This window comes from Sinocyclocheilus rhinocerous, unplaced genomic scaffold (assembly GCF_001515625.1).
Source record: "Sinocyclocheilus rhinocerous isolate Xijiao unplaced genomic scaffold, SAMN03320098_v1.1 scaffold44, whole genome shotgun sequence".
In the NCBI taxonomy this organism is placed as follows: domain Eukaryota; kingdom Metazoa; phylum Chordata; class Actinopteri; order Cypriniformes; family Cyprinidae; genus Sinocyclocheilus; species Sinocyclocheilus rhinocerous.
In genome coordinates this window covers 2264234-2280003 of record NW_015631022.1, presented here as the reverse complement: position 1 = coordinate 2280003, position 15770 = coordinate 2264234, and the positions used below count along the sequence as shown (strand labels likewise).

The following is a 15770-nucleotide window of genomic DNA, read 5'->3' as shown; positions in this document are numbered from 1 at the left end:
GATCCTTGAGCATATTCTCATTTCTGATTAATAAGAAAATTCCAAAGAAAATCGTTTTGATCATTTTTAATTAATTTAATGCATCCTTGCCTAGCAAAAACATTAACCCCAGCTTCCCCCAAAAAAACTTGACTCAACTTTTAGATCTTCAACTGAATGATCTTAACTTTAACAATTATATATACATCTATTATGCATGTGTTAGTATAAGATTAACTATGATTTGTTGGTTTGGTGACTTACGTATTGTAGTATTTATAGTAACATTTACCATTTATTCATTTGCAGTTATTATAATTTGACATGACTATATACCTTAAATGACTCGACACAGTACATGTCAGTGAGGAGATTTATTGTGTAACATGATCCAGAAAGGTGCAATGACAGCACAATAACGTTGCTCATGAACAGAAAAATGAAACGCAATCAGACACACATGATTACATAACCATAAGAAGATACAACATGAAATGTCATTTAAGATTGTTCGGACTGAAGAACTCAATTTACAATTTAAAAATAAAAAGATTACTATTATAGTAGTTTTCTATAATCTATATCTTTCTTTGTCAGTGCATATTTAAATAGTAAAGTTTCCATCTAAACTTCTGTTCGTCTGCATCTGTTGTATATTCAGCCGTCTGACAGTGAGTTGGATGCGATTCATGTGTAGTTAGTGGAGTAATCCTGTGATTAACAGTGGGTTATGTATGTAGTGATTCACTTTACAATAATGTCCTAATAATTAGTTATCTGATGCATTAACAATGAGCAATACATCTATTACAGTATTTTTTCTACAGTAAATATACAGTATTTATTTCTATTTTCTAACATTAGATAATGAAAATGTAACTTTCTTGTTAGTTTATGTTCGTTTAGGTCCATGAAATGAACAGTAGTTAACTAATGTTTACAAATGGGATCTTATTGTAAAGTGTTAGCAGTTATTCTGTGTGATGAAATATGACCAGGTTCCAGGCTTCAGTCCTTTGTCTGGTCCACCTGTCGAGGGAGAAAGAAGATCGCCTTTTGTCCAATGTGTGTTCTTGGACCGCGTTTCATTTTTCCGTTCTTTTTTATCCCGACGTACCAGTTTTCACCGTGCTTTTGAGACTGATACGTGTTGTAGTGGTTTTCCTCCATCCTCTCCAAGAAATAACTTTCATCTGTTACAGATTTCTGAAGACTTACTGAAGCGTACAGCTTGCCGTCTTCATTCATAGAGAGGTAAAGTCCTGTCTCTGCTCCTTCAATGACCACCACTCCTGGACTAGTAGCTTTTATGCGCAGTATGCCTTTAAAACCACACACACGCGCGCACACACACACACACACACACACAGTAAGACTGCATAACATTCCAACTATAATAGCTGTTATTCAGGTAAGACATCTTACAGGACTGTTATTATTAGATGTCACAACTGAAGTAATTGACACTGAAATGACAGGGAATGCTGGTCGAAAAAAGCAAATTATAGATATTTTGTTGTGGTGTCCAGAAATGGCTCAGACATGAAAAATGCATTGTCTGGTTAGTTAGCACTATATAAGGGAGTCGCTGTTATATTAGGGAGACAGACAGTTACCTGTCTTTCACCTCAGACCGCCTAAAAAGCTGTCATCTGTGATTAACTTATATGTCACAGTTTCTGAAAATATGTAATTACATAAAGTTTGATTTATTTAAAAAATTTGAGCAAGATTTAACCTTGCTACCTCTTATACTTATGCAAGAAATAAGCCTCTAAATAACAATTTAATGCGCTAAATCGACAGCCCTAATACTATTACAAAGGTTTTCTATTTAAATCAATTTTAAAATGCATTCGTTTCCCGTGATGACAAAGCTGAATTGAGCATTATTCAGTGTCACATGATCCTTCAGATCCTTGAGCATATTCTCATTTCTGATTAATAAGAAAATTCCAAAGAAAATCGTTTTGATCATTTTTAATTAATTTAATGCATCCTTGCCTAGCAAAAACATTAACCCCAGCTTCCCCCAAAAAAACTTGACTCAACTTTTAGATCTTCAACTGAATGATCTTAACTTTAACAATTATATATACATCTATTATGCATGTGTTAGTATAAGATTAACTATGATTTGTTGGTTTGGTGACTTACGTATTGTAGTATTTATAGTAACATTTACCATTTATTCATTTGCAGTTATTATAATTTGACATGACTATATACCTTAAATGACTCGACACAGTACATGTCAGTGAGGAGATTTATTGTGTAACATGATCCAGAAAGGTGCAATGACAGCACAATAACGTTGCTCATGAACAGAAAAATGAAACGCAATCAGACACACATGATTACATAACCATAAGAAAATACAACATGAAATGTCATTTAAGATTGTTCGGACTGAAGAACTCAATTTACAATTTAAAAATAAAAAGATTACTATTATAGTAGTTTTCTATAATCTATATCTTTCTTTGTCAGTGCATATTTAAATAGTAAAGTTTCCATCTAAACTTCTGTTCGTCTGCATCTGTTGTATATTCAGCCGTCTGACAGTGAGTTGGATGCGATTCATGTGTAGTTAGTGGAGTAATCCTGTGATTAACAGTGGGTTATGTATGTAGTGATTCACTTTACAATAATGTCCTAATAATTAGTTATCTGATGCATTAACAATGAGCAATACATCTATTACAGTATTTTTTCTACAGTAAATATACAGTATTTATTTCTATTTTCTAACATTAGATAATGAAAATGTAACTTTCTTGTTAGTTTATGTTCGTTTAGGTCCATGAAATGAACAGTAGTTAACTAATGTTTACAAATGGGATCTTATTGTAAAGTGTTAGCAGTTATTCTGTGTGATGAAATATGACCAGGTTCCAGGCTTCAGTCCTTTGTCTGGTCCACCTGTCGAGGGAGAAAGAAGATCGCCTTTTGTCCAATGTGTGTTCTTGGACCGCGTTTCATTTTTCCGTTCTTTTTTATCCCGACGTACCAGTTTTCACCGTGCTTTTGAGACTGATACGTGTTGTAGTGGTTTTCCTCCATCCTCTCCAAGAAATAACTTTCATCTGTTACTAATGACTGCAAAGACGGAAAAAACATGCATTAGTTCAAAAAAATACTGATGAAGTTTTATGCCTTTGTTATCAGAAGGACTTACTGAAGCGTACAGCTTGCCGTCTTCATTCATAGAGAGGTAAAGTCCTGTCTCTGCTCCGTCAATGACCACCACTCCTGGACTAGTAGCTTTTATGCGCAGTATGCCTTTAAAACCACACACACGCGCGCACACACACACACACACACACAGTAAGACTGTTGTAAATATGGGAGGATTATTGAAAATGATACAGAACAATCCTACATTCCAGAACAGTGTCCAACATCCAGAATAACAGAAGATCAAGGCCAAATGTTTTTAGGGATGAAATGAAGTTTTCAAGCAAGATATATAGCAGTGCAAATCATTTTTAATGTCAATTTAACAAAATAGTCTAAAAGATTTTGTAATAATATTGAGCATTAGAGAAGACATGCTTACAGGTTGATGTACACACTTTATGTAAGTCTTTTCACACACTTTATTGTGTGTGTGTGAGAGAGAGAGTGAAAGTGTGTGTGTGTGTGTGTGTGTGTGTGAGAGAGAGAGAGTGTGTGTGTGTGTGAGTGTATGTGTGTGTGTGTGTGAGAGAGAGAGAGAGAGAGAGAGAGTATGTGTGCGTGTGTGTGTGTGAGAGAGAGAGAGAGAGAGTGTGTGTGTGTGTACAGAGCTGGGTAGTAACTGATTACATGTAATCCGGATTATGTAATTCAATTCCAAAAATGAAGTACTTGTAATTAGAGTAAATTACATTTTAAAATACTACGTAATCAGACTACAGTTACTTTTTTATGGCTTACATGACTGCATATTATTTACACAATAGCAATAAATTATTCGTAATTTATTGATTCTCCCTAATTCCTCTTTTAAATGTTCCTTTCTAAAATAGCCTACCACTTATATAGACTCAGAAAGTCCAGTGTTGTGGACATTCACACAGAGATCAGCCACTAGTCAGGTGGATACACAGCATCTGGCCACTGGATTTACAAAAGTGTTTCAACACTGCATCAACTACTGATGAACACATTCATTTTTATTTGAATGATATCAATCAGTAGGTTATTTAACCATGTATTATTGAAAGGCTTTTGTCTTTCAAACTCGTTATTTACATGTAATGCCGACATTGGCACACGTTTTGTCATCTGAACCTCTTTCACCTAATAAAGGGGTGGTCAACCAGCTATTTTCGAAGGCTTGATTGTGTTTATGGGGGGCACTGTAACACGTGTTCATGCTTGTTTTTTTTAAATTCCATTATTTTTCATTTATTTTACGCTGTTTCCGTTCTCCTAAAAACAGTCTGTTGACTTCCTGGTTCTCTGAAGCCCCTTCCTCAAAAATAGGCAACGGGCTCAGATTGGTCAGTGTGTTGGCAGGGTTTATGTCAATTTTAGGGTTCATGAGATCACAAACCAAGGAAGAAGCTCGTTGTAGTCCCTACCAGCTGTTTGTTGTAGTCCTTAAAGCAGCACTATGTAACTTTTTCTGTTCAAAATTTGCAAAAATATATATAATGAGCGAGTACATCATGAATCCATCTTCCAACCATCTTTTTGTCTTATTCCGAATCACTACGGTACACTTATAATAAGCACTTAAATTTGGACTATTGTAGGCTGGTCGGGTCGTCGCCGCTGCGGAGGAACACATACCTGCGTGAATCGCCAGAGACATAAACTTAGAGAAGTAGCTCCGGTTGGAATGTTCTTCCGCGGGATGTGTGCAGCTCTGTTTATTAACCGCTAGAGCGACAAAAGTTACATAGTGCTGCTTTAAAAAGCTAATTATGTAAAAGAAAATATCTCCCTTTGCGGATGTTATGCTCAAACAGGAACATTACACATGAACTAAAGTTAAAAAAGGTCGTGCCAACTTTGCTGTGATTTGTTTGTGGTTGAGCACCCACATTGAGCTTTTGGCCTGCTGGATGTGAGCACTTTGATTGTAATCTTAGTAGTTTTTCATTAAACTCACAAACCCCCTGCAGTTCCTTTACGAACACCAGTTTGGGAAACCTTGATGTAATATTATTTTAATACACTTCATGTTGTTAATTATGATGAATGGAATATTTTTTCCATTCTGTATTTTTACATCATTATGGTACAAGATTATCCTATTTAAATCAATGTGATAAACGAGGACAAAAGTAGTCTGATTATATTACCTAAAATGTGTAATGTAATGGATTACGTTACTGACTACAATTTTTGCCATGTAATTTGGAATCAGTAACGGATTACAAGCTCCGTGTGTGTAAATGTATGTATGTATATTTGTATGTGTGTAATAGTATATGTGTGCGTGTGTGTAATAGTATATATGTTTATTTATTGTGTGTGTGTTTGTGACCCTGGACCACAAAACCAGTCATAAGGGTCAATTTTTCGAAATTGAGATTTATACGTCATCTGAAAGCAGAATAATTTTCAGCTTTCCATTGATGTATGGTTTGTTATGATAGGACAATATTTGGCTGAGATACAACTATTAGAAAATCTGAGGGTGCACAAAAATCTAAATATTGAGAAAATCATCTTTAAAGTTGTCCAAATGAAGTTCTTAGCAATGCATATTACTAATCATTGAAAGGGAATTTGAAAATATTGATGCATGTTGAGTGGTGTGATGTATATTGTATTGATAGATATTTATGTTTATACTGGTATGTGCCTGTTATGTGCTGTTCACTTTCTAAAGATATACTGTATGATCATTTGTAAACATTGGAAGCAAACAGCAAACGTATTTCCCCTAGTGGAAACATTCGGTACTGCGGCCAAACAAAATTCTCATTTTTTTTGTGATATCAACCTCAAATTTGGAACACAACGTTGTTAGATTTATGGCTTTGATTTTCTAGCAGGTTTAGAGTAAAACATGTTTTAGAAAATAAGTACTTCATATATGTGACCGTGGAGCACAAAACCAGTCATAAGGGTCGATTCTTTTCTGGAATATGAATACATAAGCTTTCCATTGATGTATGGTTTGTTAGGATAGGACAATATTTGGCTGAGATACAACTATTTGAAAATCTGGCATCTGAGGGTGCAAAAAAATCTAAATATTGAGAAAATCATCTTTAAAGTTGTCCAAATTAAGTTCTTAGCAATGCATATTACTAATCAAAAATTAAGTTTTGATATATTTACAGTAGGAAATTTACTAAACATCTTCATGGAACATGATCTTTACTTAATATCCTAATGATTTTTGGCATAAAAGAAAAATGGATAATTTTGATGTATTGTTGGCTATTGCTACAAATATACCCCAGCGACTTAAGACTGCTTTGTGCTCCAGGGTCACATATATGAGGATAGATGGATGGATAGATAAAATGGTAAATTACTGACATACTGACACGTATTCAGTGCAGTTTAAATAGGCCTATTTAATTTTTTATAACTAACATGTTTCATGTTTCAAGAGGGGACAATATGCTTTTCAGCACAAAGCCCTTTTAAAATGAAAATGTCAATATAACAATTCTTAATGATATCAATCCCAATGTTGTCTACTTTATTAATTTTTAAATACTTTATTCTCATTCTGCCGGCAGCACACACACACTAACGAGACGGTTTACTGTAGCACCGATAAACGCGTTATAATCTGCAGCGGAACTCACTGTAATCGTCTTCCTCTCGCGCTCCAGCCACGGCTCCGTCCGCCGCGAGCCGCAGGTGAAATCCTCCGTTCATGCAGTACAGCCGCGCCAGCTTCTTGTAGTCGGGAGGGCCGCATTTCACCGCAGGATCGGCCTCCGTCATGCCTACTATTCAGTGCGCTCTTCTGAGCACAGGCGCTGTCTGAAAGCTGAAAATGGCCGTGTCTCACTCGCGGTCTAGCGAGGCGCTTACCTACGGCATTGCTGGGAGGCTGGCTCGGAACGTGCATGCGATGGACGAAATGCTGTCTAGGTAGGCAGCTCCGGAGGATTGAGACACGGTTAATAATGCTGAAGCTGCAGGGAACGGTGAACGGTTGTATTGATTAACCAGCGAGTCTAAACCTGCCTGGGCAAGACATGTCATTATGACAGCCTAGGGAAAAACGCACTAAATATAGGCTGTAAGATATTGTTTATATAATAAGGTTTAATTTTAATTTATATCATTATATTTCATTTATATATTGATTTTTAGGTTTTTTTCTTCTTCAATGTAATAATTTCATCTCATAATAATATTTAGGTAAATAATACTTGTTTAAATAATTTGTTTAATTATCACATAGGTTGATTATATGGGCCAATTACAAATCTTTTAAAAAGCTGCCAGGTTCTTAAGAAATGTAATTTTTGTAATCAAATTGGTTGATTGGTATATGTGACCCTGGACCACAAAACCAGTCATAAGTGTCAATTTTTTTTAAATTGATACATTTAAAAAAAATTATACATATTTGGACAATATGTGGATGCAACTATTTTAAAATCTGGAATCTGAGGGTGCAATATATATATATATATTATATACTATTACTATTTGAACTGAACAGAGCTGGACGTTGACATCACTGAATCAATAAAGAACTGACTTTAACTGAAAACGGAGTCTTTACTGTTTTGCATTATTACACACTATTTTTCCTATTTTGAATACTGTAAAGCTGCTTTGACACAATATGTATTGTAAAAAGCGCTATATAAATAAATGTGACTTGACTTGACCTGACCCAAACAAAACATGTCTTTTTGCAAGTCTTTTCAAAAAGGCTGGTTACACAGCTATTTGCTTTCATCACTATAACATATGATTATAATTTGCCACATAAAGTTTTTTTTGGATTTGAACAAAATCACTTCTCTGCCCTTTTATATATATATCTATATTCATACATTACATTGTCATTATTTTATCTTACATCGTCACACAACCAACTTGATTACAAAGATGACATTTTTTAAGCACCTGTTAAAGTTTTTTAAAGGATTTGTAACTGGCCCATAAAATAAAACTGATAATGAAACAAATTATTTAAATGTTATAGTGAAAAAAAACCCCATTACATTATTAAAAAACCCTCTAAAAACATGGTATGACCAAAAAAAAAAAAGTAAATAATTAAAAATAAAAATCCAGGTTGTCCCTATACACTAGAATTTCAAACAGCGGCATGTTTGAGCTGCGAGATTTTAATGAAAAACATACCACTACCATGTATAAACATAAATGGAGTCTTATAATATACTATACTTTACATATATAATAATGTAAAGGCTTACAGCTTGCCTCTGCAACTTATCTTTTAAATATGAAAAGCTGAAACATCTTTCAATAATTGATTAGCATTCTAAAATATATAGAGGCATCTTGCCTCTCACCTGTAGGAGCTGAGATAATGTCCATTTTGACAACACCGCACATGTTCAGTCTGAATCACTGCGTGAAGTTAAAGCCCATTGCAGCTGACATCTGATAACACGACAGGCCACTCCTGACACCGTAGGGTCTAAGAGAACATTTTATTAGACATGTTGCAAAAAGTTCATGTAAATACATGTGTAGATGGCGTAGGCTATAAGAAGATTGCCAAGACCCTGAAACTGAGCTGCAGCACGGTGGCCAAGACCATACAGCGGTTTAACAGGACAGGTTCCACTCAGAACAGGTCTCGCCATGGTCGACCAAAGAAGTTGAGTGCACGTGCTCGGCGTCATATCCAGAGGTTGTGTTTGGGAAATAGACGTATGAGTGCTGCCAGCATTGCTGCAGAGGTTGAAGGGGTGGGGGGGTCAGCCTGTCAGTGCTCAGACCATACGCCGCACACTGCATCAAATTGGTCTGCATGGCTGTCGTCCCAGAAGGAAGCCTCTTCTAAAGATGATGCACAAGAAAGCCCGCAAACAGTTTGCTGAAGACAAGCAGACTAAGGACATGGATTACTGGAACCATGTCCTGTGGTCTGATGAGACCAAGATAAACTTATTTGGTTCAGATGGTGTCAAGCGTGTGTGGCGGCAACCAGGTGAGGAGTACAAAGACAAGTGTGTCTTGCCTACAGTCAAGCATGGTGGTGGGAGTGTCATGGTCTGGGGCTGCATGAGTGCTGCCGGCACTGGGGAGCTACAGTTCATTGAGGGAACCATGAATGCCAACATGTACTGTTACATACTGAAGCAGAGCATGATCCCCTCCCTTCGGAGACTGGGCCGCAGGGCAGTATTCCAACATGATAACGACCCCAAACACACCTCCAAGACGACCACTGCCTTGCTAAAGAAGCTGAGGGTAAAGGTGATGGATTGGGCAAGCATGTCTCCAGACCTAAACCCTATTGAGCATCTGTGTGGGCATCCTCAAACGGAAGGTGGAGGAGTGCAAGGTCTCTAACATCCACCAGCTCCGTGATGTCGTCATGAGTGGAAGAGGACTCCAGTGGCAACCTGTGAAGTTCTGGTGAACTCCATGCCCAAGAGGGTTAAGGCAGTGCTGGAAAATAATGGTGGGCGCACAAAATATTGACATTTTGGGCCCAATTTGGACATTTTCACTTTGGGGTGTACTCACTTTTGTGGCCAGTGGTTTAGACATTAATGGCTGTGTGTTGAGTTATTTTGAGGGGACAGCAACTTTACACTGTTATACAAGCTGTACACTCACTACTTTACATTGTAGCAAAGTGTCATTTCTTCAGTGTTGTCACATGAAAAGATATAATAAAATATTGACAAAAATGTGAGGGGTGTACTCACTTCTGTGAGATACTGTATATCTGTAGGAACGGAAGAGCGAAGAGAAAAGTGCTGCTCAGATATCGATTAGAATTTGAAAACGAGTGTTGATCGCTAAATCTGTACCACACAAATGCAATGCTAAGCAGTCTGAAGCTGGAGATTTTTTATTTGTGTATTAAACAAGATGTATTAAGCTTCCACAGAAGAACTGTAAAATATTCTGATCCTCTCTTTTTCCCCCTCTTGAATATATACTGTATATATATATATATAAACCTTTGACAACTGTTAAGACGAGCACAGTTTTAGATTGTACAAACTGAAAGCAATATATGTTTGGCACAAAAATAACAGATTGCAACAATACAGGCGAGTAGAAATTCCCAGAGAGTTCAAACCCTGCACTTACACCACAGTTTGACTGATTAAACCAAGACAGGTCAAGGTTAGTTTAATATGGATTAGTCTGGACCTAAAAAAAAAAAATTAGAAATGTACACTGTCATACAGGATCTAGAGTACAGCAAATATAAATGAAGTGGGCCTGAGTTGATGTTTGGTGTAGCTAAGTGTGATTGTACTGTATCTGACAATTCAAATCATCTGTCTGTATAAATGGTATAGGTACTGTAATCTGCATTCATTGTTTTGGTTGAATAATGTGGCATTGCTAAGGAACAAATATGACACACATAAAAACAAAACTGACAAAAATTCATGTTTCACATTGCATAATTCCTATATGAATTAACAGGTGAAATTAACAATAAATGGCTTTCTTAGACACAAATACACCTTCGCTGCAGAACAAACCTAAACCAGCCCCTTTAAAGCATTTACAAGGAGTGAAAGTGCTCGATTTGCATTTCTCAGCGTAAAAATTATCGTCAAGACTCATCTCCGCGATAAGGATCACTTTTTTGAAGTTCCCACTAATGATTAAAGAGCTGCCAAAAAAAAAAGAATGGCCGTTTTTTAAATTACAAGTGCAAGTGGGTATAAAAGTACAATCAGCTATGAAGAAGAAGAAGTGCCAGATGTCTGGTGCGGACGAGTCAAAACAGGGAAAGAAGCTTAAAAAAAATAAAATAAAAAGGCACATATTTTCCCTTTTTCTGTATATATGTAACTCTGTTAATGACATGAGTCGTTTTAAAACTGAAGATATATGGTGTCATACAAAACGTATTTCATTTCAAACCAAGCTGAAGCCATTATCTCTACATATTATTGAAATGATTATTTCAAACTTTTATCATCTGAAGTTAAAAAGTAGGATACTTACTATATAATCTGCGCATAATCTGCGCATATTGGACTGCGTAAGTGCTGCATCGTGTGCAACTCTACATACTGTATGTAGTAAGTGACCTTTATTAGCTTTCTTCTACTAATAATAGTTGATGCTGGGAGTCAAACACCTGAGACGACGTGTATGGGATAATCTATCCATGAGATTCGTGGTTATGTCATTTCAACAGTTCAGCCGTTTGTTAGCTTTTTACAACCTCTAATTACCCGTCTCTTCCTCCGACTGTACTGTGGTCAATCATGGAGTTGTGTGCTGGGTTGCATACAGTCCTCTCTCTCTCACACGCCTCCGCCTCCCTCTGCTGTCCCGATGGAGTGGGAGTGAGGGGACGGGGTGGACGTTTAAGGCATCGTGTCCTGCTGCTGGGAGGAGTTTCACTTCTGGTGAAACAGCAGCGATTTGACACTCCCAGCTTTGAATTTTGGTAACTGGTTGCTGATGATCTCCGCCAGCATTTCGGGAAACTCCACGCTGAGGGATTTATTCACAAAGGTGTAGAAACAGAAGTTCAGGAGTCCACCCACCATCTGAGGAGACACAGAGGGGTTAGAGATGTGAAAGAGCGTTTGTGATGCACTTTACTTTCGCGTGAATCCCAATTGTATCGGGTAAGACAAGGTTAGGCTAGGATATTCATATCATTTTTTCTATGCACACATAGTCTCAGTTTGATCAAAAGTGGAGGAGGTTCATACATTTTGAACGAGGACTGTGAAGGGGACATTTCCTTCTAATTTGATTCAGCAAAGATGCATTCAATTGATCAAAGTGACTTTTTAAGATTTTTGCATTGTTACAAAAAAAACTATGTTTCAAATAAATGATGCTCTTTTAAATTGTGTATTCATTAAATATGAAGCAGCACAAATGTCTTCAACATTGATGTTTATGGAGCAGCAAATCAGCATATTAGAATGATTTTCTAGATTTTCTTTAAAATGTAAAGTGCTTTATAAATAAAATGTATTATTATTATTATTATTTCTGAAGGATCATGTGACACTGAAGACTGGAGTAATGATGCAGAAAATTCAGGAATAAATTACATTTTAAAATATTTTGCAATAGTAAACAGTTATTTTTAAATGTAATATTTCACAGTATTTATGTGTCTTTGATCAAATAAATGCAGCCTTGTTGTGCATAAGAGACTCCTAACAAAACATTTAAAAAATCTTACCGACCCCAAATTTTTGTAAGATATAAGTGTATTTTCTCATCAGACTAACATGCACCGATGAACAGCACAATAAAAGGTACATTAAAAAATCTGACCAGTTATGTCTTTAAACTAAAATGATAATTTATGCAATACAAAGACAGACCATAGACATAGGCTCTGTTCCAAATCCTTGTGAGTTGCCTCAGTAGGCAGCATCATTCATAGGCACACTCCTGAGGTGAAAGCTGTTCTAAAAAGCTGGCTTACAATATGAAACCTAGTTTAGGCAAAAAGGCGTCGTTTGCTTCACCATCCTTTGCGGTTATAACAGTTCAATGTTATAATTTAATGAACAGTTTTGGGGGTAACGCATTACAAGTAATGCAAGTTACGTAATCAGATTACTTTTAAAAAAAAGTAACTCGTATTACTTTTAAATTTACAATGAAATATCTGAGTTACTTTTTCACATTTATTCACTGACACCTGTCTAGGGCTGTCACGATATTAGATTTTTCACACCACGGTTATTGTGTCCAAAAGAATTTACGATATCGATATATCACGGTATCTATAGAAACCTTAGGGAATCAGCCAAATTAATTTTTTCTTTGTTTATTTCATTTTTCTTTTTACCCAATGAACATAAGGATACTGATAAACACAGGGCACATGCATTTTCACTTCTTCTTCTTCTTCAGGTCACAGCTGACCTGAGACTCTGGCTTTCTCGGTCTTCCTTGAAGCTCCCTATGAAATAACAAGAGAGAAAATACTGTCAAGTCCAACAGTATAATGAATAAATATTAACATTGACCGCAGATGAGGCATTAAGTGCATGGCACTGCGACCAACTTTATATTTTACAGAGTTTAATGAGGTCGCTCAGTTTTTCTAGATCAGTTTTAATCGTGTTAATAGATTTGAACAAAGAAATCAATTGCTACACAAAGGCAGTATTGGCCATGACTTGATTGCAAATACAAATACAAAAATTAGACGAGTAAAGAAAACGCGGTACTTATTAAAAGAATCACCCTTTTATTTAAATATATGAAAACAGGAAACCGCTGTTAACAGGTTAATGTAACATTTCCCATTCAATGACTAGTAAAATAATGGCAACTTACTGTCTGGATAATATTGAACATGGTTCTTCTGAGATATATTCATGGATACTATTGGTTCTTCTTGGAGTAGTGCGGCCGTGCGCTGCGTCTTCTTCTTGTGTGACAGGTGTCAGTGTTAAGGCGCAATACTGCCACCTGGGAGGTCAACAAGGTACTGGCGCTGGAGTAGGCTATTTGCGTATCGTGTTATCACAAGTGTCCTGTTCATTTTAAATATCATGGTTATCATCAATACCGGTATATCGCGACACCCCTACACCTGTCCCCTTGTTTGTGTCAAAGGGCCTTTACAGTTGCCAAAAATATACAAATAACGTAATGCATTAAAAGTAATGCAGTTAGTTACTTTTTTAGGGAGTAACGCAATATTGTAATGCATTACTTTTAAAAGTAACTTTAATTATTGAAAAAAACGAAAAAATATGTAGCTACTACTGCCACACAAACTCATGTTGGAGTAGATGACAGGTGAAAGCAAGACTCTCTACTCACACCCAGAAAAGTTTGCTATTTTTGTCCACTTTTGTAAAATTACGGTTACTCTTCCTCCTACTTTCTACACTTAGATTTTGAGTGTGATTCACAGGCCATAAAAGTTAAAGAGAAAGTTGAAAAAAGTTAAAGATGAATTTGACTGATGGTTCATGATTCTTATGGCCGCAATAATCATGTAGTGAACATCTGGGAATGGTTGCATAAACTGCTTAGACTAGTCTTAAATGTTAGCCATCTCATTTTTTCTGCAAGACTAGTCAGTCATAACTTTTCAAAATCAGCAACATAAAAATGTATATTTGTCTAATTTGAATCCAAAAAGGCTGATTACCACTTAACTAGTAGTTCTTGTAACTAGTTAGTAAAACACAGTCTTTACATAGTGACTGTTTATGCAACAGGCCCCTGATATGGTGACCCTAGTGCCGTGTGTTTTTATGCTTACTGGAGTATTGCATCATTAGCTAAGCGACATGCAACTCTACTGGGTTTAACTGTTGATTTGAGTCTCCCGAGCGATATATTAGTATGACAATATGACATTATGAAATGTAAAATCTCAGTTAGGATGCGGCCTTAGCAGGAGCAACTCACTAGGGTTTGGAGCAAAGCCACAGCTTTTAAAAAGCATTATTTAGGATAAAATTCATTACGTCGTGCATGGAGTCCAGTAGCTTAGTTAGCTGATAGAATCGTTGCCAGTTCTTGCTGGAGTTCTCCTCTCTCTTCACAATGGCTTTGCCCAGTTCTTTAATGTAAGACATTCGTAGCTCCTCAAACACTGACTGGCTCTTCAAACCATCCTTCGGCACTGACAAAGCACAAAAACACACAAAGGTTTTGTTACGGTCCTCTGTAAAATGAAGTAATTTGACATCAAACTATGTCATCTGGATTCTCAGGGAACCCGAAACCGTTTGGATCAAGCATTAATGGCTTCTAAAGAAGTCACCTGTGCTCAGGAGCAGAAGGACTTTCATGCACAGGTACTCCTCGTTGGACACTTGCAGTCTCACAAACTCATTGGAGATCTTCAGCATCTGTTCACACTGATCAGTCATGTAGGGCAACCTCATCCTTTCTCTGCAGACAGACAAACAAGACTAATTTAGGCTTTTATTGGCAGTTAAAGGAATAGTTCTCCCAAAAATGGAAATTTGCTCACCCTTAGTCCATCCAAGATGGAGATGAGTTTGTTTGTTGATTGGAAGTTGAATTGCATCACTTTCTCACCAAAGGATCCTCTGCAGTGAATGGGTGCCGTCAGAATGAAGTATAGGAAGTCTTATTATAGACTGGTATTTTATTCAAAAGCAACGGTTTAAAGTTAAAAACGTCTTAATGACAGCTTTTGGCTTCACAAGATGTTGACTGATGGACTGGAGTGGTGTGGATTACTTGTGGATTATTGTGATGTTTTTATCAGCTGTTTGGACTCTCATTCTGACGGCACCCATTCACTGCAGAGCATCCATTGCTGAGCAAGTGATGCAATGCTACATTTCTCCAGATCTGATGAAGAAACAAACTCATCTACATCTTGGATGGCCTGAGGGATTAAGATTACATTTTCAGTCAATTTTAATTTTTGGGTGAACTATTCCCAAAAGAATGTAACTCGATCTGCACCATTTGTGTTGTTCAGACATGTATTTAAAAAATACATTTAAAATGTATGTAAAAAAAAATATATATATTTTTTTTTAAGAAAACTCTAGGATTGTAGTAAAGCAATCCCCGTTAGATCCATAAGGATTTCCAGAAGTTACAGAGTTACAAACAGTTCCGTATGTGCCTTGTGGGTGTTTTTGATGGGAGTAGTCTTAATCCCAAAAGCCGTGATAATTTACCCTTATTATGTGCCAAATTCATGTGACATT

General features: G+C 36.6%; 2 protein-coding genes across 3 annotated transcripts in view; both read right to left on the bottom strand.

Annotated features, from left to right (window-relative positions):
- Nucleotides 1-440: 440 nt before the first annotated feature.
- LOC107741080 (putative fibroblast growth factor 1) lies at nucleotides 441-6948 on the bottom strand. 2 transcript variants are annotated; one of them, XM_016553673.1, is made up of 3 exons: nucleotides 6741-6948; nucleotides 3158-3261; nucleotides 2238-3078 (listed from the first exon to the last, which is right to left on the bottom strand). In XM_016553673.1, exons 1-3 carry the CDS (start codon nucleotides 6880-6882, stop codon nucleotides 2881-2883), a joined length of 444 nt encoding a protein of 147 aa, XP_016409159.1. In that variant the 5' UTR covers nucleotides 6883-6948; the 3' UTR covers nucleotides 2238-2880. The 2 variants fall into 2 exon arrangements, with proteins under 2 accessions (XP_016409158.1, XP_016409159.1); XM_016553672.1 differs by lacking the exons at nucleotides 2238-3078; nucleotides 3158-3261 and adding an exon at nucleotides 441-1301.
- Nucleotides 6949-9767: 2819 nt separating this feature from the next.
- Nucleotides 9768-15770, bottom strand: part of LOC107741081 (glucocorticoid receptor-like) — a 53317-nt gene continuing 47314 nt past the window's right edge. Inside the window, exon 9 of the mRNA XM_016553674.1 lies at nucleotides 9768-11630. Coding sequence (XP_016409160.1) covers nucleotides 11478-11630 — 153 coding nt within the window. The 3' untranslated portion in view covers nucleotides 9768-11477. The remainder of the gene's footprint in view (nucleotides 11631-15770) is intronic.

Bases quoted from the DNA above. Each gene is read 5' to 3' on its own strand.
- LOC107741080 (XM_016553672.1), bottom strand. From the start codon at position 6,882: ATGACGGAGGCCGATCCTGCGGTGAAATGCGGCCCTCCCGACTACAAG. The intron at 1,302-6,740 runs GTGAGTTCCGCT...GTGGTTTTAAAG, and splicing joins GCGAGAGGAAGACGATTACA to GCATACTGCGCATAAAAGCT.